Below are 22,568 nucleotides of genomic sequence, written 5' to 3' on the forward strand. Positions count from 1 at the left end.
TCACAACTGTGTGGGAAGAAATTGCAGCACTACTGCCTCCAAAGAAAAGCTGGCTGTTGGCTAGGAGAGGCTTCAGGGAACAGAGTAGAAGGGAAATCACTGTGTTGCTAAGCTCCAAGTGAGAAAGGTTTGCATGTTCTGTTGAAGTGGATGGGTTCAAGTTGGGGCATCTTGGTAGGAGCTTAGAAGCAGTGTTCTCTGACTTGCAAAGTGTGAAGTTCAGGTATCTGGACTGCTTTTGCAAACGTGAAGTTCTGTCTCTATAATTTCTGAAAAAAAGTAATTTGCAATTATTCTTAGCCAAGATATCTGCAGGCTAAAAATGTCTTGCAATTTCATAGTGACTATCACTGGATTTTCTCTGTGTGTTTTGCTAACATGGATTAATATTATCCTACAATATCCCCTGCAGCCTGGTATTCTTTTTTTCTTTCTTTCTTTTTTTTTTTTTTTTTGTCCTTGTTTTACATGTGTGTTAATAGATGGATGAAATTTTCCACCACTGAAGGTGGTAGAAAAAGATCAGTAGGACCAATGTTTCATCTTCACAGCTTAAAGTAACTAATAAACCAGTTTACAGTTGTATTGTCTGATGTCTTGCGGAGTTAGTTGCTTTTTAGTTACTAAATGCTTTTTCCAGCTTGTTGAGTAATGTATGTAATACATTATTCCACCCCGGTAGTAAAGCCAGATAAGTAGGTATTTTATCTTTATTCCTAATTTGTGGCCAACTAACACTTGGTACGTCAGTTATCCTCAAAACATCATCAGCTCTAGCATACACTTAACTCCAAAGTGTGGCTTCTTGCTCTTATCTAAATTAAGCCCATAAGCTGTGTCAGATATGCACATAAATACAACAGTAAATAAATTTGAGCAGGGCGGTTATCAGTAGAATTGCTCATACATCAATCAGTAGTGCTAAGACCAGCAAAAATGCAATCTCAGGCTGGCAAATGTGCCACGTTTACTGCCCACAGAGAAGTCTGTGGAGAGTTGGTGTGGCACCTTTGGGCTGCCAGTGAGGAGGCTCCGTAGGGAATGTGTGTGGGAGTGAAGTGGAGAGAGTGAAAGTGCCTCAAGGGGATGCAGGGTGAGAAGCAGACAGTATAACAACTTCTGCAGACTTGTGAGCTTCACAAAAACCTGCCAACACTGGAGTATAGAACATAATTTTAAGGCTGTTAACAAAGATTCCTGAAGATACTGGGCCGCAGAGCTCTTAGTTCAGAGGTAGGCCGACTTTAAAGTAAACAGAAGAGCAGATGGATTTTTTTTACCCAGGCTAGCGTGGGCTTTTGTAACAAAATAAACTATGATTTGATTACTTGCTGTTACCATTGCAAAACTATTTGATTTCAGAAGACAAGTCTCTGACGCACTTTCTACAACCTTGCAGCTGAAAATGCTATTGCCTGGCTCTGATCATTGAGTTTGCTGAACAAACCTTTACAACTACGCTACTTCAAAAACGTAACTGTATGCACACAGACTTGACTCAATCAATTATGACATCCAATAAGTGATTGGGAATGTAAATATTTTATCATCAATCAGGAGAAGACAGCTTGGATATCTAGGTCATATGTGCAGTGCTCAGATGATAGAAGATTATGTATATGACTTTGCTACAGCTGCTGTGGACAAAGACAAGAAAATGTATCACTCTCATCAAGAGACTTCTGTTTTGGATGGCTTTAGAAAATGAAAGCGAAAGGAAACCTTCTGCATTCTCTTTAACATTGACCTTGTTTTGTATTTAGAAAATCTCTGAGTACATGTCAACAGAAGGGCCCCAGCTTTCAGGGCAAAATAGTTTCTTACTCAGTTAAAGACTTCACATTGATGACAGTGTCATCTTCCTTAGGTTCTTCCCTCAGTAATGTAGGTAGAAGGCTCAATGGTGCATTTGTCTGTTAAACAGTGCTCAGATTGATGAAGGAGCATGAAGATGTGGTGTTCTGCTGTGACTGATGTTGAGTATAAGGTGATTCATTGTATAAAACTGGGGAATGTCAGCCAGGTCGGAGTTGAAGTGGTGATGAGGAAAACACCCCTGTCAAAATGGTTGGCTTGAGTTTGGAGGAAGTATGGATTTCAAAGAAAGCATACAAATCAAGCTGAGGCAAGCTAGCTCTTGTGATACCATGCTTAAGGTCATCACAGATGTGATTTTGACAGCATAGCCTTTGCCATTGAATGAGAGCTTCTGAGAAGGATGTATCAGACTGATTGATTGAAGTTGCTCCCACTGTAACAGTATTATTCTGGTGTTTCTTCACTTGAATAGCCATTACAAGAAATGCTGGTCTAGCATTACATTTTGCATAGCAGAGGCTGTGCAGCTTTTTTATTTTTGTGTCAGAGTGACTGTTCTGTGCAGCTCCCTGCTGCATCCTGCACTATGTGACTGGTGCTAAAATCTCCCAGATGAAAGCCCACTGAAAAGCTGTATTGATGGGAAGAGAAGGCAGTTATCCTACCTGCCTTGCAAATTGTGCTGTGAAGGAATCTTTCTGAAGGGGCTTATCACCCTTCACTCAGTACAGAGGAAACTCAATTGCCATCAGCTTTCAGATGACTAAAGTTAGATCAAATTCCACTGCAAGTACTGAAATTTACTTTATTCCTTGTTAATGTGAGTTCTGTTCTCTTGAAAAAAGGCATAGCTGGTCAGCAGGAGGAGAAAAGCACCTGTTTTATTGCCTGGCTCTGGCTCCTGCCTCGTGAATCATATGGCTCCCTCACAGGCCATCTCTTTCATAACAGTGGCTGAGCATGGAGAAGGAGAGAAGAAGGAAGCTTCCTGAGTATGGACTGGGAGACCAGGTCATCATAAAGCCTTTAGAAAGAGTGATGAATGAGGAATGCTGAGAAGAGCAAGGAGACAAAGTATAGCTAGGGCTCAGAAGGAGGCAAGCAGGATGCTTTGCTGAGGCTTAGAGGGGATTCTGCAGGGTTTCTTGCAGCACAAGAAGTCCTCTAAAAGCTGCTGTCCTGAAAGCAAACCTAAGAGAATGAGCCTGTTCCGGTGGCACGCGGTAGTAGGTGAGGGAAGGATCATGAGCTCTCTTATTTCGCTTCACTCAAGAGAACTAGCAACAGATTGTCAAGGTTGCTTTGTTCCAATTGATGTTTAAGTGGAACACAGTTCTAGGCTATAAAAGTTCCTGTGTGTGCTTTTGGTACATTTGAAGTTTGTGTGGTTTCCTGGTGAGGAAGGAGGAAAGGGTTGCTACACAGAGCCAGTGGCTGCAGCTTTGGTTTTAGCTTGAATGCTATTTAAACAACTGTAAAGCATGCAGAAATGTTTAAGAACAGTGACCTTTCTGCCCTTCCAGACACCCAAATAAAGCAGATGCTTTAAAAAACAATCTGGCCAATTCACTTGAAATCTGAAGTTCTGGCTGGAATATACTTTAACATTCCAAATAATAACTTCCTGTCCAGCACATGAAAAATCAGTTGTTTGAAGGAAATGTGGTTCACGAGCTTTGCTCATGAAGAATGTTTATGATTTTTCAGTCTGCTTTTGACATATCACTCTACCAATATCACTGGTGATTTTTTTTCCTTCCACTTATATAGGAATAGATTTTAGCACGTTCTAAGTTTTCCATACAAGCAGTATTTTCATAGGGCAAAGTTAGACAGAAACATGAAATACAGGTGTCTGTAGCTTGTGTAAGAGGATAAGGCTCTTCCAAGGACTGGCTATAGATCAAAGCCCAGTCTGTAAAGTGTGATGAAATAACCTGCTGCATGAGATCCAAGAGGATAGAGCCTAGCATGGATTGGTTTGCTGCAGACATGGTATAATTTTCATGGGAGAAGTGAGTTTGTAGCATTCTCATTTGCACACATGCATGAAGTTCCTGCACACACATGTTCTTCCTCTCTTAGGCATATGGTAGAACAGATGTAGTTGCTCTTAACCTCTCCATCATCCTACTTTCACACAATCATAACATCATTTAGGTTAGAAAAGACTTTGAAGATTGCTAAGTCTAACCATTCACCTAATACTACAAATCTACTGCTAAACCATATCCCTAAGCACCACATCCACACATCTCAAATACCTCCACAGATGGTGACTCCACCACTTCCCTAAGCAGCCTGTTCCAATGCCTGACCACCCTCTCCACAAAGAAATTCTTTCTGACATCCAGTCCAAACTTCCGTTGGCACGACTTGAAGCCATTGCCTTAGCTCCTTTAAGGAAGTTTTTGAAAGTGACAGTGCAAAATATATTCCTAAAACTAGGCTCAGCAGCAAGCTTATAAAAAATGGTTAAAAGAAAAAAAAACCAAAACCCACAACTATTATATTTGTGTCTCTCCCTTGTTGCATATAAAGCACTATAAATAAAGTGCTCAGCAAGCATCCTGTCATAGAGCCGAAGAGTGTATATTAAGATGTGCTATGAGGACTAAATTCTGTAAGGAACTTTCTTCCCACCTCTCTGAAACATTCCCAAGATTTCCAACTCTACATACACACAAAAACCTGCATATGGGCCTTATACAGCTGTTCATATCCCTATCCTTTGCTGTTACTTTGTTCCATGGAGGTTTCTCAGTGGTGTTGTAAGAGATGGATTAATAACACTTCAGAATCGATTCTTGTTTTTTTCTTCTGGCTATGTAATTGTAAATGGAGAAGGTCCTACCTCTTGTTCTGCTTATTAACTGATGGCCGGAAAGGTTTGTTTAGTTCCTTATTAATCAAGTGCTAACAATGTAAGGAGCTGCAGCACCTGCCTTTGTCTCCTTCTAATCTAAACCAAAGGCAGACAGAACAGAATCAGTCCCTGTTTGTGCAGGAAGCTTCATGAATTTCAAGGAGGCAGGAGAAGGTGTCATATTCCATGTAGGAAAACTGGAGGAAGAAGAGGAGGTCATGTACTGCAAAAGCGGGAACCTTTAGCAGCCCTACTGAGAGCAAGCTGAGTCCAAGTGAAGAACGAAAGCAAAGTCTTCTGGTGTGAAGAAGAAATGATAGCTAAGGGCAGATGGTAAATGAAATGGCCATTGCTGCTTTTAAAGGAGGAGCTAGGGGGGAGGAAGCAGAAATGAGTCTTGTGAGGAAGGAGGAAAAACTTGGGAAAGTTTCTTAAGAAGCATCATTTTTGGATCTGTGGGAGGAGGGAATAGTTTCAGCCAAGGAGTTTGATAGATAGGAGATAAAGTTAGGTGTTTCATGTTCTGTTTAGCTTTTGAGATCTAAGCTATCTTTTACTAAAGTATTTCCAAAGGTTCCTTGGCTTCAACTATTTTTTTCTGATATTCCCAAGCCTATTGCCAGCTTTCTGACATGTTAGTTCTTACTGGAATCAGCAGTGTTGTTTTAAGGAAGTGATTAAGTGTTACATAGCTATAGTTAATCGGTATGTGACTTCCATTTCTCATAACAGGGCTTTAGTGAGGAGCATAAGGAGGCTTTTTGTTCATTTTGTTTGTTTGTTTGTTTTTGCTATCAAACTCTGAACCTTTAAAGAAAAAATTGCTTGATGTTGAGAGTATCTTACTGAAATATCCCCAGCATCTGTACTTAAAGATGTTGAACAATCAGTAATGTATATGTAGTAGCAGTGGAGAACTGAAACTTACCATGTTAGATGTACTTCGCATGTTAAAGAAGTTTATCTTATAGGTCTATAGCAGATCAGCATTGTAAATGGAGCTAGATTTATTGGGTAATACATTATTACAGTTATTAATTACTATTACAGGAAAATAGCTAAGGCTTGCTGAGCTAAAAGAAAATGTTGCCCTGAAAGTCCAGTTGTTTTAGTTTTGTGATGAGATGTAGCAAATGAAAGAAGCTGGAAAAGTGGCTGAAGAGTGCTGGCAGATACGTTCTTCTGAGTTCTGCCTTCCCAGAAGAAAGTATGCATCAAGCAGGTGGTTCTCATCTGTACCTGTGCATAAATCTCCAGGTCAGCCAGGAATGATTACTCAGGTTGCTTTGAACCACCTTGACACAAAAAGTTAAGGAATGCTTGGACAACCCAGTCTGGTGATTTGGCTGTGGGGTCAGGAATAATCAGCTGTGACAGCAAAGCAAACACCTAGGAGGGGCACAGTAAAACTATGCTATCCACTTTCAAAGTGATCACATTTTAATATGCTGGGAGGACAGATCAGCAAGGTTTGGCATGGTTGGAATAGGAAAATGGTCAAAAGTTAAGTCTGCAAGGTGATAAAGCAGAGAAGGGTGGCAGGGTTGCAGTATGCCTTGAAAGAAGGAGTATAGTGGGGGTAAAAGCCAACAGAGGCTGTCCTGTGAGGTACAAGGTGAGAAAATCACCATAGCAGAGATGGGAAGAGGATTGTTGTCTCAAGATCTGAGCGGTATCTGCTATAATAATCAAATGTACTCTTGAAGGCCAAGAAGAAGTTTGGTATTATAGATAAAGAAAGAGGGATGAAATGTCAAATACAAAGAACAGTGAGAACACAGAGATGTAAAGAGTCTGGGGTGATACCAAGAAGGATCAAACCAAAGACAACATCTTTCCTTAGTTGGAAACCATACTGGTGGTGGTCACAGATGCACAGCAGCATTGGATGGCTGAAGAGCTGCTCAGTAGTTCATTGTCCCCAATATCAGGTTCTGAGGAAGAGAGTACATTGTGGAGGCAGTCTACAGGCTCTGCTGGTGGTGTCTGCTCACTAAGTACTAGCACATTCGGTGCTTGGAAGCTGTAAAGTTGTTAACACAAGCTAACTGAAATATTACAAATGCTAGGAAGGAGTATCCGTAATGTGGAGAATCCTCCATTCCAACTAACCTGGCTCAGCTGGCTCTGTTTCAAGTGGACAGTTTTCATAAATTTTTATCTTGACTTATCAGCATTTGTTTCTGTGTGGTTCAAGCTGAAATTACCCTCCTTGTTTTCTTTTGTGGTGCACCACATGTGCTAGTATATCACAGTAATGTTTTGCATTATAAGATTCTACAGCTCCACGTAGTTCACAAGGTCTTTTGATTTTCTTGTGTTTAATAGGAAATAGCTCGTCATCTCCGACCTGGAACTCTGCGTGCTATCTTTGGGAAGAACAAGATTCAGAATGCTGTCCACTGCACAGATCTACCAGAAGATGGGCTTCTGGAGGTAAGACTTGCTAGGTAAACATATGCTTTTATATCATAGGAAATGTAAGATGAAATTGACATAATTATGCATGTCATATGGAATTTCCTGTGTTTTATAGTTACTGACCATTATTATCTGAGCAGGCTTCGTCTGCTTTCATTAAGTCTAACAAAATGGAAGAAAATAAATTAAAGGAGTTTACAAAGGCAGAACAAACTCAGTCACCTAATGCCGTGCCCCAAGGATGAGGTCTGGACAAGAGATGTTGAAGTAGTGTGTCAGTGTATTTTGGATGAATCTTTTCATCAGTGCGTGTTTTTCTAGTGTGTGCAGAGCTTCTGCCGTACTTTCTACAAGCATTTATGAGTGGTTCACTGTCAGACTATAGAAACGTGATGAAGCAGCAAGTTTTCCTAGCTTAGTTAATTTTACATGGCCAAAAGTGTTTTCACTGAGGGAGGCAGAACAGCTAACTGCATCATGATTTACCATCAATGAGGTAAAATTAGATGTGTGGGTTAAAGTGCTGTTTGACAGGAAACTGCATCTAACTTTAAAAAAAAAAATAGCATAGTGTTAATTGAGAACTGAAGCCAACATCAACAAAGTCGCAGCTTTTTAAACCATCTCCAAGCTGCCACTGGAAGTTGGCAGCTTTAGATTTGGATTTAAACAAGCAAACAGGTATTTGTCACCACGTGCTTAAGATTTATCAGTTATTTCTTTTAAATGCCAGCAGAAAAAAAAGACATAATCCACAGGAGGAAAGAGAACCTCACCAACATTGATACAGTATTTTTGCACTTCAGCAGAATTCTCTCTTTCATATTCACTGTCAGTCTCCTGCGTGCTGCTTGGTGGTGCAAAGCAACTATACTCCATTTTGCTGCTGGTTTAAATTGAGTTTACAGTGAACACAGGCATAATTGAATACAGAATGTGGTTCTTCACATTTCTAGTTTCTTCTGTATAGTCCAGGTTAAAGCAGCAGTTGTAAAAGACATCAGTTGAGTGAATGCCTAGTTTTGATTGACAAATGAGCATTATTGGAAGCCTTTTACTGTCAGAACTGTACCTTGTGGAGTTTCCTCAGATCCACGTTTTGTAAGAAATAGAGGTTCCTGAAAATGCTGGTAAGCATTTGGATTTATTTAAGCTTGTCACAAATGATGAAAAATAAATGATCCAGTGCGCTCTGAGGTGATCCTTAGGAGAAACTTCCTCTATAAGCTCTTCTGTACTTAAAATCAGTCGCAGAGGCCTCGCTTGGCAAGCAGAAGCCAGTCCTTCCCCTTGCCCATCCCCACTAACTCTAATAGTGCTGTATGTCCTGGGCAAAGTGACGCTGTGGCGTGCAGGACAGCCACAGAAGAAAACTTCAGCCAAAGGCACTGTGCCAGGCTAACATTTATAGGAAATACGCTGTTTTCAGTGAACGGTGGAGTACGTTTTAATTCTGTAATGAATAACTGAATATTTTAATACAGTGAATTGAACACAGCAATTAGTTTCAGATCGGGAGAGCTCAGGGGTAGATAAAGCACTTGTAGAGGAGAATGGCCTTCTGTGTTGGCTCCCTGTCCAAATGCAGCAGTGGGATTTGCTTCTTTCAGTGTAGTTTGTGTGCACTTGTTATGTCTGTGTACTGGATAAAGGTGTTACTGTTGCTGAGATGTTAATACTGCTGTTCTGATAAAAGCTTAATGGTATCCTTGTAGGAAGATGGGAGTAATGCACTGCTGTAACTTTGCTGACTGAAATTTCAGAAAGAGATCTGACCTGCTAGGTTTACAGTACAGAGATGAACAATCCTTTTAAAAACCCCAAAGGAAAGCATATATTCACTAGCAATCTTGTTCATTTCTTCAGGTGGCACTGTTTTATTTGTTCCTGGTCACTACTCTATTACAGGTATCATCCAGTGTAGCTCAAAACCCCAGACTAAAAGCAATTATTGCGCTCCCTTTTGCTGTTCAAAAGGATAAGTTTGGCACCCTGAAGTCAGGCACGAGAGCTAGGAACTTCAAAGTTTCATTTTTAACTCTGGTGCTGATTTTATGAGTTCAACCAAACCCCTTGTCAAATTTTGGCATGGAACTATTTGGCCCTCACGTTCTGTATGTAGATGTTCTGACTTAGCATTCCACTTTGGAGAAGACAGAAATACGTGTAACTAGTTTTAGAAAGCAAATTGGAGAATCATTATTGCAAATAATGATGTTAAGATGTTTTTTTTTCCTCGTTTTTCTTTATTTCCTGCCACATACACCTTCTGTGTTCTGTTTTAATTTGGAGAACAGGAAATGGCTTCATTTCTCTTCTGAATCCTGTCAGGTTTTGCACCACCCCTAAACCCAATAAGTATTTTGGAAAGAGGATGCTCTTGGTTAACCAGAGAGATGGGCCTTAGCCAACTGTTGCAGCCCCAAAAGCGGACAGAGTCAGTCTTACAGACAGTGAATAACGGTGTTTGCTACCTTTGATTCAGAGCTTCTGTGCAGCCTTGACCATGTTTTATGGCTGAATCACCGTTTTCCAGATGCTTCCATTTCCAGTACTGCCTCTCCTTACAGGCTGAAGGGCTTGCACAGTGGATTTTTCAGTATCCCTGAGCTTGCAGTAAGCCCAGTGGGTCTCTAAAGAGATCTGACCAGCATATGAAGTACTTACACTGCCAATGTTAATGCAGTGTTTTGGGGGTCCTTGCCACACTCCACACTCCATTGTGGTCATGTGTTCTGTGCATACATGTTCAGGATCCACATTGCCCATAAGAGCTTGGAGGCAAAGTGGCCAAAGGGACTGCTGCTCTTGCCACTTTGTCGCTGGGAAGGTGAAGAGGTTGATGTGTGTATGTTAATTTTTCTGGGAACTTCTGATCTTTCAGAACAAAATGGGTATGGGAAGGGAAGATATCTGGTTAACTCGCTATCCCACTGTGTACCTTAAATGCGTAATATTTATCAAAGCACAATAAAGATGTGTTCCTGTGTAGAAGGGAACATGCCAGTGCTTTCTTAAGGACTCAGGTATCCTCAGTGCCAGATGCTGCATACTTTAATATTTTCCCACCACCCTGTGCAGTTTTCATCACCCATGGCTGAAGATCTAGCAGAGATTTTAAAAGTGCTTACAGTGACAACTGCTGGCCCATTGTCCATAAATGGAGCAATGTCTTTAACTCTTCAGAGAGATGAGATAGGTAATTGAAGATGCTTTCTGATGTTAATAGTCAGGTTCTCAATGTCTTTGGTAGTTTGCATACTCAGAGGTCAGCAGAAAGGGAAGGCAGTGAACTTTCTCCCCAAGATCATGATCAAGAAAGACATATATGGGGGGAGGAAAGGGAACAACACTCTCAGGAACAAGGGCTGATTAACTAAGTAAGGGTCAGCTTACACACTTAGCTTTTGAGCAATATATTTCATTCATGTAGTGCAGTAGTTTTCCAGTGTTTTGTGTTGGTCCTCTTTTCCACAGACCTGGAAAAAGGAACATTCACTTTTTAATCTAGAAAACAAACAAACAAGCCAAACCCTGAAAACCAAACAGCAGCGCTTGCTCCCACTCATTTGACCCTTAAGTCCTGTCTTTGTTCTACGATCTACTTCACTTTTTGGGCAGTGGCTGAAACGTATCAGAGAGTTAATGAATAACTCACTTGGGCTCCGCAGATGAGGGGTGATGCAGTGAGTCTGAAATATAACTGGCTGTGTGGAAAAAAGTGTATTTTCAGTTGTAAAGCTCTAGCAGCTAATGTTTTTATTAGTATGCTGATACAGGAGGAGTGAGCCCTGAAGCCTCTTAGAAGAGCACTTTGACTTACTGGGCCGGGCTCTTTTTTATTGATTTCTTGTAGTTGTGTGTCCTTGTATCAGTACAAAATGTATTGTCACAAGTGACAACATATAGACACAAATAGCTCAGAACAGTTCGTTGTCACAGCTCTCCCATCAATCTTCCATTTGAATGGGGAGAGGAGACAAAGCAGGAAGTAAGGAAATAATGCAGTTAGATGTGGAGTGTATCTGAAATGTTGGAGTTTCACAGGTAATGGCTAAAACCTCAGGGTTTTTTATTTTATTTTTCAGGTCAGTTGATAATGTTGCTTAGAATATTTATTCAGAGCAGGCGTTTGCCATTTGTTTCCCATATGAAAAGCAGGTGCTTGTCTACATCTTGGCAGGTTTTTTTCTGTTTTAAAAAGCAGGCACTGTTTCAACCAGTCGGACAGTTGCAGTGCTCACCTGGATTCACATTTTCTTCTGAATCTCAGCCAACACACCAGAGACGGTTTTGCATCTGTTTCATTCGTGTGCATGCAGTGAAAGATTGCTCTGGCTCAGCTCACCATCTTGGACCTGAGAAACATTTCTGGTAGAAGTGCTGTTGAAATAGGTGTGATAGGTGTGTTGGCAAACCATCAGGTCCCATGAATCAACATTCCGTGGACAAACAAGGTTCCTTGAAATTAGTCATTCCTGGTCTATGCTTAGTTGAAGCACTCCAGAACGCGTTGTGGCTACCAGACTTGACAATTGATGTGTCCCCTTAGAGAATGAAGGGAAATTAAACAATCATGCTGTGAAAATCTCACAGCACTGGAAGTACAGTGAGTACAGCTTTCCACAGGAGGTGGTGCTGTGCACACACCTCAGTTCCTTGCAGCTCCAGGTGGCAGAACACCTTCCAGATTATGCAGGAATCCGCATCATCTGCAGCCATTAAAAAGCTGCTGTCCTAAGCCTGTTGTTATTACAAAACCAGTATTTCTAGCTTTTGTCATGCTCTGCCTGTAAATTTTTACCCATATCATGCAGTTCAAGGTATTTTTGTGAATGGTTCCTTAAGGGCATTTGCACCGTAGCCAGACACTAGGGACTATGGGTTACCCCAGCTGTGGGCTGTCTAAAAGGTCTCTCCACTGAGGTGCAACCTGCCGTATCTGAGCTGTCCCCACAAGCCCTATGTTCCCATGTCGTGGTGTTTGGGCAGGGTCAGCCTCCTGCAGCTTCTTTGCATTGTTGAAAAATGGTTAGTAGCCATATGTGTATATATGTATTTATAGGTAGAGGATGCTGCCGTAAGCGAGATAAGCAACAAAATGGTTCAAAGCAGAATCGCAGAATCACTGAGGTTGGGAAGGACCTCCAAGATCATCTAGTCCAGCTGTTCATCTACCACCAATACTTCCCCACTAAACTATGTCCCTCTGTGTATGAGTTCAGGGTGGGATAACTTTGCTTTTGCTGAGGGAGATATGTTATTAGATGACTGATTCTTCTAGTGGACGATAACACAGCATATGCTGTGGGACTATGTGTCTTCTAGGCTGTGTATGAAACAGTAGAGTGGACTGAGGTGTCAAGCCAGTTTTTAGGGAGAATGTGCCAGCTTTCTTCTTGGCCTTGTGCCTGCATCTGTGGATGCTCTTTCCACTGACTCCTCTTGAAGGGTGTGTGTGTTTCCGTGTGGCTGTCAGTTGCCATCAGGCACTGCCTTCGGGGGACTGTGGAGGCAGATGGGTCAGCTTTCAGTGTCACAGGCAGCCTTCCAGACAGGCAGTAGTGAGAACCTCCTCCAGGATCATCTGCTGCCCTTTTCCCTTACCTCTGAGCTATTTGTGGCTTCCACAGATATGAAAATAACCTATTGGGTGGGGGTGGGTTTGCTGTTATCAAGAAGAATGGGATTTGTTTGCCTTTTGAGGGATGATTTTGTTGGTTGGTTGGTTGGTTGGTTTCTTTTTGAATAGGTTGTATAGAGAAGCTGTGGGTACCCCATCCCTGGAGGCATTCAAGGTCGGCTTGGATGGGGCCCTGGGCAGCCTGAGCTGGTGAGTGGCAGCTCTACCCATGGCAGGGGCTGGAACCAGGTGGGCTTTGAGGTCCCTTGCAACCTATGATTCCATTATTCTACATCATAATGGTGTGATGTTTTTCCTCATTACTTTAGAATTCAGTTGTGCAGGTAGTCTGTACTGCTGGAAGCTCTTCCCCTGCCAGTGAGGCTGGCTGGCTGTTTCTAAACAAACACATGGTATCAGCCAGCTGCACAGACTACTGGCAGAGACCTAGAGGACAGACTTGCCCACATTCTGGCACCAGGAAGTTCAGCTGGCTGAATCTAGCCTCAGGACAGTGGGAGGCAATGACAGGCAATAAGCAATGACAGGATGGGCCAGTTCATAGCTGTGCTTAGTCCACACCAGTGCTGTGGGTGATGCAGACCAGCATTGCTTTCGTTAGGCTCTGCGTTAACTAAATGCTCTGAAGGGTTAAGAGCTGCCCTTGGGTTATGATGCGGCATGCATTCCACCTGCTAGAATCCAGCTGTACCTTGGTCTGGTGTTCCAAGCAGTGCCATGAGAAGCATGCCTTGTTCCTGCTTTCCCTGTGCATTTATTCGAGGAGTCTGGGAAGAGCAAGCTGACCTCATGAGCTATTCAGAGTGACGAGGAGGCACTCACCTTGCAGCAGAGGGGCACGACAAATGCTTCCCATAACCATTTCCGTCAGAACAGAGTCCTGTTACAGGACCACTCTTGCTCCCTGCCAACCTGCCTTTTTTCTGCTTGCTCCTTTCCTTCCTGCTCACTGCCACTGTCTCTACGTGCGAGCGTGCCGCAGGGTGGAAATGCTGTTGTACCAGCCGTGAGCTGATCGCTGCCTTTAGGTTGTAACACAACAGTTTAGGACAGAAGACATCAGAGAGATGGAGTTCTGTTAAACTCATCTGTAGGTGCACCGAGGTATAGTCCAAGCCGTTTAATACAGCATGTCAATGAGTAACTCTCAGAGGCGTCAATGTGCTTAGTGTGGAATTCGTGTGTGTCACATTCTGAACAAAGGTCTCCTGCATTGCTTGTTACCGATTAACTTGTCCGGCATTATGCAAGCTGCCTCTACCAGCTGAGAACTAACTCTCCATTCACAGGGTAGCGTGGCTTGTAAAACATTACACAGCAGAAGTGCATAGCATGGCAATGAACCTTTCACTGAGGGCATTTCAGCTGTACAGCATTTCCCTCGGGAGCCTTTAAAATATTAATAAAGCAGCCATTGTTTCACTCAGTCATACGGCAGTTTTGCAATGAAGCCTTTTATTAGGGGCTCACACTGAGCTGCATAATCCAGTGTAAGGTGCTTTTAATCATCTCCAGTGAACAGAAATGAGAAATTGGAAGGTTTGATTGTTGTTGTTCCTATTTTTTTTAGCTATTGCTTTGATGAAAACTTGCAATTTCAGGCCTCGGTTTGAAATTTCAGTCTCTCTGCTCTATAGCGAGCGCTGTCAGGTAATGCTTGTTATGATTCCAAGTGCTTCTCCATTTTAACTTCTTGACACTTTTTATTCAACAGCTGAAGGAACAGGTTGGAAAGAATCTGGAGTGTAGGAAAACTTCTTCTCATTTGGTGGTGTTTTTGCATATCAGAGAATGTTAGCACTGGAATTCTGTCTCCAAACATTTCCTGAGGCTGTATATACAGTTGTACAGAGAATTAAGTAAGCTTTTTGCATAGGCTTATTCTTATCAAAGAATTAGAAAAGACATCTGAAATCATCTAGTCAAACCATCTACCTGTCACCACCGTGCCCACTAGATCATGATTTGTAGAGAAAGGAAAATGTAAAACAGCAATAGAGGGATGGATTTTAAGCACGTTGGTAATAATCTTTTGTTTTCTTTCTTTTTAAATGATGATATTGGGTCACTTGCAGCCTAATTTTGAACATCAGTTGTATAATTATTATGTTTGCGGGCCAGACAGGCAAACTAAATTAGAGTCTTGTTTAAACAGAGTAGTGAAATAGTTCAGCCCTTGTGCTTCCTCTTGTGGGTGAGATGCGAGGTCTGGTTCCTCCTCATTCTGCCAGGAGCTCTTTGAGTGCTAGAGAGGAGCAGCCAGCAAGTGTCAATCAAGCGGCTCTTTGAGTCTCACCTTCTCCTGAAGGGTAACCTGTGTGTGCTTGAATGTTGGCACCTGTCCGTGTTGCACTGAGCAAGGTCATTTTGTGGAGGGGGGGGTCAAGGTAGAGAGAAGGCATGATGCTTCTTTGTAACTCATCTGAGGCCCAGTTTGTGGCTTTGAGTCAGCTGCTACCTTTGTTCCTGCGTTTTGAACCCCAAAACCTAGGCCCTGTTTCCTCTACCCCTCCATGTTCTTCTGCCTGAAACAACAGCAATTAAGCCGTAGCTCAATGGCTCTTTTGGCAGACTAAAGCAAGAATAGAAAAAAACTTGCCTTATACAGCAAAAGCATTAAGTGGGCACTGTTGCGTAGAAGCTCCGAATCTCCTTTGATTTCTTAAGCACAGAGTCCTTCACCTTTTCTAGTCGTAATAGCAGTGCTTTTTCCTGTGGCACACGGCTTTGTGATGCAAATCTATTTTTACATGAATTCCTATTCCTGACCTCATCTAGCTGCACCTCCCAGCTCTGCCTCACAGGTAAGGTAGGCAAAGGATCAGCTGTATTTGTACTTTCTGTATTGGGTAACCCCTTTTTTTCCTCAGAGATTGACCACAGTATACCAGCTGTAACTGGGAAAAGAATTGAAGTCATTCATCTGCATGTATGTGTTGAAATTTATGTGAAGCATGGAGGGTAGGGAATGAAGCCAAACTTGTGTTAATCTGGGCAGAAGGCTATGAACATGGTTTTTTCTGTCTAGCGTAGACGCTATAGCAACATGGACAGTCTTAAGAGTTATCGAGCTCTATAAACCAATTCTTGCACAGTTAATAATAACCAGTTCTTCAAAGTGTAGTGCCATGCTCCTATTAGTTTTGTGTTCTGTTATGGTAATATCGAGTGCTCAGGCCTTGTGTGATGACCCTGTGCTAGCAGCTGTGCAAATGCAGAGCAGGATGAGCAAAATGGTGGTGAAGCCCTGTAAAGATATTGGCTGTTGTCATGGGCTCCTTAAAGTCATGAGCCTGAGTAAAATTCTTCTTCGATTCTTAAGTGCATTGGAATATGGATGGGCAGTGACCTATCTACAAGTGTATCACATGGCTACGTGGGCAAGTTTCCCTGTGTTGATCTGAGTGGCATTTGTTGCTCTTGTGTTGGGGAGGGACACAGTGCTGAGAATATCTGACTGTAATCTGGGAACTGAGGGCTTCCTGTGGCAGTTGTCGTATACAGTTCAGTTGTTTAACAGGAGCATGGTCAGCTCAGGGCTCAGCCCGTGGCAAGAGTGCTGTAATCAGAGAGGGTCGCTGAGACTTGAAATGAGCTTTTGGCCTCCTAATGCTGACCTGTCTCAGAGGAGAACGGAGCTTTCGAGATCTACTGACATTACATGGAAGGTGTTGTTTTTGGGGGGTGCTGTGCTATGAGCACAGAGCTACAGTCTGCATAGGAGCTATGATGGTGCCTGTGAACTGCCTGGTGTTTCTGTTTCATTGTTATTTTGCAGGATGTTCCGTTACTACCTTGCATCATAACATTTGCCCTGCTGCCTGAGGCAGCCTGTTGGGGATCTCCTGGCCAAATGCAGAGCATCTGGGTTGCTCAGGAAGAGCTTTAATGGGTGGCTGCCTTTAGTCATTATTTCACTTATTTACTTGTTCCTTTACACATTCTTGTTCTCTCTTTGCGACCACTTACACCCTATTTGCATCAATCAGAAGAACTGTGACTTGCCATGCTCTCAGAGTAGGCTGGAGAGCCATAACTCGCTATTGGGCAAGAAGCCCCCCTGGTGCCTGTAGCTTTTGAGGATACATGCACACTCAGCTGAGAAACCTCAGGTGCTTTTTCAGAGTTGCAGCTTGCACCAACACCTGTGTTGCTGGGCCTAGTGTCTTGGCTGAACATGAGCTGCCTGGCTTCAGGTTGTCGTACGCACATCTAGGGCTGTTTAGTCTGGGGAAGAGGAGGCTGAGAGGAGACCTTACTGCTCCCTTCAAATACCTGAAAGGTGCTTACAGTGAGCGGGGTTGGTCTCTTCTGTAAAGTAGGGTAAGTTTAGGTTGGATATCAGGAAGAACTTCTTTACAGAAAGGGTTGTTAAGCACTGGAATGGGCTGCCCAGGGAAGTGGTTGAGTCATCATCCCTGGATGTCTTTGAAAACCTTTTGGATGTGGTGCTCAGGGAAATGATTGAGCGGAGGGTTGTTGGAGTTAGGGTACTATGGTTAGGTTGTAGTTGGACTCAACATTTAAGGTCTTTACCAACCTGAGTGATTCTATCTTTCTGTGATTCATAAGAGTCCCCACCTTTACAGCAGGCAGGTGTCCCTCGTGTTGTGTATGATGCATAGAGGCAGTGGTCCTGGGGACTCAGTGAGTTACCTCAGGACCTTGAGAGAGCAGTGCTTGCCGTCATGTTTTGGTTTTGTTTGTTTTCTTGTGCTGTTACATAGTAAATAGCACAGAACTCACTATATTTTGATTGTGGTACTGTAGTGATTCTTGCCATATCTTCTCATGAGTCAGGGCAATCCCAGGTATTCACACAAACTGAGGGAAGATCTCCTTGAGAGCAACCCTGTGGGGAAGGACTTGGGGGACCTGGTGGATGAGAAGCTGGACGTGAGCCAGCAGTGTTCGCTTGGAGCCCTGAATGACAACTGTGTTCTGGGCTGCATTAGAAGAGGAATGGCCAGCAGGGAGAGGGAGGTGACTGTCCCCCTCTACTCAGCTCTTGTGAGGCCCCATCTGCAGTACTGCATCCAGGCCTGTGGCCCCCAGTACAGGAAGGACGTGGAGCTCTTAGAGTGGGTCCAGAGGAGGGCCATTAAGATGATCAGAGGGCTGGAGCAGCTCTCCTGTGAGAAATGGTTGAGGGAACTGGGCTTGTTTACCTTGGAGAAGAGATGGCTCTGGGGAGACCTCATTGTGGCCTTCCAGTACTTGAAGGGAGCGTATAAAGAGGAGGGGGGACGGCTGTTTATAAGGCTTTATAGTGCTTGATGCCTTAGAGAGAGGTGGAAGTGAGCAACTTTCAATTTGAACAAACTTGCTAGGATTAAATTCTCTTCAGGTGTATGTGTGAAAATAATTCTTTATGGTCAGTGACTTAGACCCTCTTCTTTCACCTGGAAAGATGGTAGGAATCTGCATGTTTTGAGTGTGTTAACCTAACCTAACAGTTTAGAGAAGAGCTGAATGAAGTGTAGCTGATAAGCTTTTTAGGCTTTAGCAAATCATAGAATCACAGAACGGTTGGGTTGGAAGGGACCTCACAGCCCACCCCAGTTCCAACCGCGTACCCTGGGCAGAGCTGCCACCCACCAGCTCAGGCTGCCCAGGGCCCCATCCAACCTGGCCTTCAGCCCCTCCAGGGGTGCACTAGAGGCTCCCAAGTTTCTGCTGATCTTCAAAACAAAATTAATGAACAAAAAGATTTTTGTTTCCTACGAGTGACCTCTAGGTGAAATAACCTGTAAAAATGATAAGACTTAAGTGTTTGGGGAGAGTGGTACTTTTTAGTGATGCTGTAAATTGAGGTCAGCATCCCCCTGGATCATGTTGCTGGATACCTTCACTGAGTCAAGAAGGTGCAGTTTCACAGTGATATCATGGAGAGGGTACTGATGAGTGTCTGGCTGCTTGAAAGGCACTGAGACGGCTGGTGGCTCTAAATCAATACAGGGATAAAAAAGCTTTCTATCTCCTGTCTGCCAGTTCTGATTTGGCAGTGATGAAGAAGGACTGAAACTGCTGGCATGTTTTGAATGATGGATGTGAATTGAATTTATGATCTCAGCATGTTTTTTACTGATGTGTCTCCTCATCAGTCTAATACTATTTGTCCAGAACTGCCCGCCCAAGGGTAAGTGTGAATGATCCATGACTGCTAAGGTACTCTTTCAGTGCCTTGCTCTGTCTCTATGGGCTACCTGAGCTGGGAGGGACAGTGAGGAAAACAGAAGGACGGTGCATGTCATCTGGCTGAACTTGTGCGTTTGACACTGTGCTGCACAACATGCTTGTCTCTAAATTGAAGAAAGATGAATCTGATGTGTGAACCATGGGGTAGATAAGAAATTAGTTGGTTGGCTGCACAAAGAGTGTGGTGAACAGCTCAGAGAGCCATGTGCCTCAGGAGTCAGTGTTGGGACCAGAGCTGTTTAACAACTTTATTGGCAACACAGGCTACCAAGCACACCCTTAGCAAGTTTGCAGGTGACAGCAAGCTGAGTGGTGCAGTTGATGTGTTGGAGGGAAGGGATGCCATCCAGAGGTGGGCTTGTGAGGTGGGCCTGTGAGAAACTAATGAGGTTCACCAAGGCCAAGTATGAGGTCCTGCTCCCATCCCAGAGGAGGGATGTGAAGATGATCAAGGGGCTGGAGCACCTCTCCTTTATAAACAGACTGAGGGAGCTGCGGTTGTTCTTTTTAGTGTGGAGGCCTCACCTTCAGTACTGTGCTCAGTTTTGGGCACCTCAATACAGAAGGGGCACGGAGGTGCTGGAGCAGGTCCAAAGAAGGGCAGCGAGGCTTGTGAAGGGCTTGGAGAATCTGCCCTACGAGGAGCAACTGAAGGAACTGGGGCTGTGTGGGGAAGAGGAGGCTGAGGGGAGACCTTATTGCTCTCTTCAGTGCCTGAAAGGTGCTTACAGTGAGAGTAGGGTTGGTCTCTCCAAGAAGGGTATATTGTAAGTGTCTGCACCACTTGTGCTTGAAATCTTCAGGACGTTTTGTGCCTGCACTGTGTCCTGGGTTTGGATGCCTCACTTGATTTCTTTCCTTTTTTTTTCTTCTTTCTTCTGATTTTGTCTGGCTCCCCATCCACAACGTTGTTCAAATGATAATTGCTTGCGCTCTGCCAAGGCATTAGACTGGATTTCATTATTGCCTTCCTTATTAACTATTGAAATGTTGCGGTAACGTTTGGAAGCCTCTAGCGAGAGCGGCCAACCTCATCAGAGTGAGTTGTGCAATATACACGTGTGATGGAAGCAAGCCTTCAGGGAACTGGAGCAGCTCTCGGCTCCTCCTGGGTGAAGCAGTTTGTAAGGTCAGAGCCAGAAAGTCACGGTTATTCATCCCTGTTATTACTTCCTGAACGTTATTGTTATTAGTCCCTGAGCAGGAACTGGAGCGGGCATAGCGGTATGCTGTAAAGCAGGTAGGTGGTTCCTGGGATTTGCAAGGAGTGAGCCAATCTTAAATTTAATCCTCTTCCATCCCTGGGAAGGAGTGAGCACACCTGAATATCAGCATTGTTTGAAGGTCATGGGATGGATTCAGTTGGTTTCAGACCAGTCTCTGGTGTGTGCAGAGGTGAATTCCCCTACCGCCTCTGCGTCCTGTGAAGAAACTGGAGGTGTGCGTGGATCGTAGGAGCTGATCTTGCCTTGGGTCAAACGTGAGGTGTGCTGAGAGGCTGTTTCTGTGGCTTATGCTGTTTGGACCCTGGGAATGACAGTGGCTGCATTTCCTGGAATGCAAGGCATTGTGGAAAGCCTGACCCTGGCCAGAGGCTCAGTATGGGTACCTCCCAGCCCTAGCTTCCCTTAGGAGATGGCTTGGTGCTTCTCAAGCTGGACTCTTGGAGCTGTGACCTGTGAATGGTAGGGCATCCCCTGTCTGTTGGCGGTGCTGAAGTCTTTGGGCTTGGTTCTGGTCTCTGCAAAGTGCCATGTGCTTTGTCATGTGAACACGACAGCTGGCAGCTGTTACACTGCTGTGTAGTGCTTCTCCCAAGGGTGAGGTTCTTGGGGTGAGGAGCCTTCCGTGTACCACAGCCATCTCAGCTGCTAATAGGTTTTAATGGGCGCTGGGAGGCGGCTGACCCACATCATAATTATATATGAGGAGAACACAGTGGCCCTCTTTTTCATGTTATACAATGCATAACTGCTGTGCTTGTTCTGATGTCTCCTGTAGGTCATAAGCAAGCCGAGGCTTTCAGCCAGGCCTGGGTGGGTTGCATGCCAAAAGTCAGGGGCAGTGAAGGACCTGAGGGGTCAGAGCAAACACCTTTGGTGCTGACAGATAGTGAGCACTGGCTCAGCAGCCTGCAGCAGCCTGGAGGGATGGGACGGTCCAAAGGAGTGGTGGGAGCTGGCAGAGCTTCTTTGCCTGAAGTTTGCCCACCTCTCAAAGCCTTGGGGCCTGTGCAGCCCACAGCTTTGTGAGCACCTCTGTAGGGCTCAGCCCAGCTCCTGCAGCGCTGGGTTTGGCCATGGACTTTGGGGCCAAGTGGGCAAAACCAGACCAAAAGTGCTCACATTTGGCACTGTTAACACTGGTTGCTGTTGTGTATTTGTGTAAGTGGTAGAGCTGGCACAGGCTTTTAAAGATGCTTGTCATTATAGGTGTCACTGCTATTCCTTTTGTTAGTGTTTTTATGCATCTCTTTCTGCAACCCCAAAACACAGGTGCCCCGTATCAACACAGTGGGTGATAAAAGTTCACCTTAATGGTTATAGTTATACTTGATGGTGCCATTCCAACCTGACAGAAGGAACAAAGTGTTCAGGTGGGGTGGGTCGGTGGTTTATAGGGTGAGGTGCTGCTGGGCGGCAAGGCAGAGGCAGCCTGAAGAGAGCAGCTTTTACATAGGCAACACAACACAAACCAAGAAGAAAATCAACAGCCTGAAGCCTGTTGAACTCACTGTGGTTGGGGCCAGGAGCTGCCTGTTGGTAGCAGGGCTTCTCGTGGCACCTACTGGTCCCCAGGGTGGGAGGCTGGCAGGTGTGGGCACCCCGTGCATGGGGGATGTGAGGTCACTGAGCCGGTGCGAGGGTGAGCTGAGGATAAGAGCTTGGAGTTGTATTATTTTATAGTGGGTTAATCAGGGCGTATGCTACGAGTGCGTTGTGATGTGCTCCCTGAAGGACGCACAGGTGCTCTAAGGTTTCTGTGATGTTAGGCCAAACCCTAGAATAAGACATTATTTTTATTAGCAGTTCGTGCTTGGACTTTGCTCTTACATGGTAGATTAGGAGATAAATTATCCAGCTATCTCTTGGTGCTCTGAAAATGAAAGCTTTTTGTTTCTCTAATGCCATGCACGTGGGGCATGAATTGTAGGGTTGAGGCTGTGTCTAAGGAAACCAGGATCCAGGGATCCAGGCACCCCTGTGACTGATCAGTGTCTGACTGCTAGGCGCCAAATGGCCGCGTGTTCCTTCTTAACGCTGTGCATTTGGTCTGCCTGCAGGGGAGGGTTTTAGCGCTTCAATTACTTGTGCCCCAGCAGCACAACAGCTGAAGGTGGTCCATGTTTCAGGCTGTTCCCACTCTGCGTTCGGGATGATCAGATGCTTATGCTCAATGCTGTAGTATGCAGTAGTCGTGCTTGTTCTCCTAGCAGACAGCAACAAGTTCAGCAGGCTGCTTTTCTAACATACTGCATTCCAGTTATGAAGGCTTTTGCAAGCTCTTGCTTTGGGATATGAGTGTTTTGTTACTTTAGCACAGAGAACTTCTGCCCGGCAGCCTGCTTCACACAGGATGAAATGATGGTGACTCCAGCAGGACTCTGGCTGTCAAACCTCA

The 22,568-nt window shown here is 44.2% G+C and overlaps 1 protein-coding gene across 3 annotated transcripts in view; it reads left to right on the forward strand.

The window, feature by feature from the left end:
- The window catches only part of NME7 (NME/NM23 family member 7), an 86,614-nt gene that overhangs the window by 62,502 nt on the left and 1,544 nt on the right, over positions 1–22,568 (forward strand). For all 3 annotated transcript variants that reach the window (XM_072337615.1, XM_072337624.1, XM_072337630.1), the window contains exon 11: positions 7,013–7,120. In XM_072337615.1, the coding sequence (XP_072193716.1) occupies positions 7,013–7,120 (108 nt within the window). The remainder of the gene's footprint in view (positions 1–7,012; positions 7,121–22,568) is intronic.

The sequence above is a fragment of the Excalfactoria chinensis genome, chromosome 1, assembly GCF_039878825.1.
Source record: "Excalfactoria chinensis isolate bCotChi1 chromosome 1, bCotChi1.hap2, whole genome shotgun sequence".
Lineage (NCBI taxonomy): Eukaryota > Metazoa > Chordata > Aves > Galliformes > Phasianidae > Excalfactoria > Excalfactoria chinensis.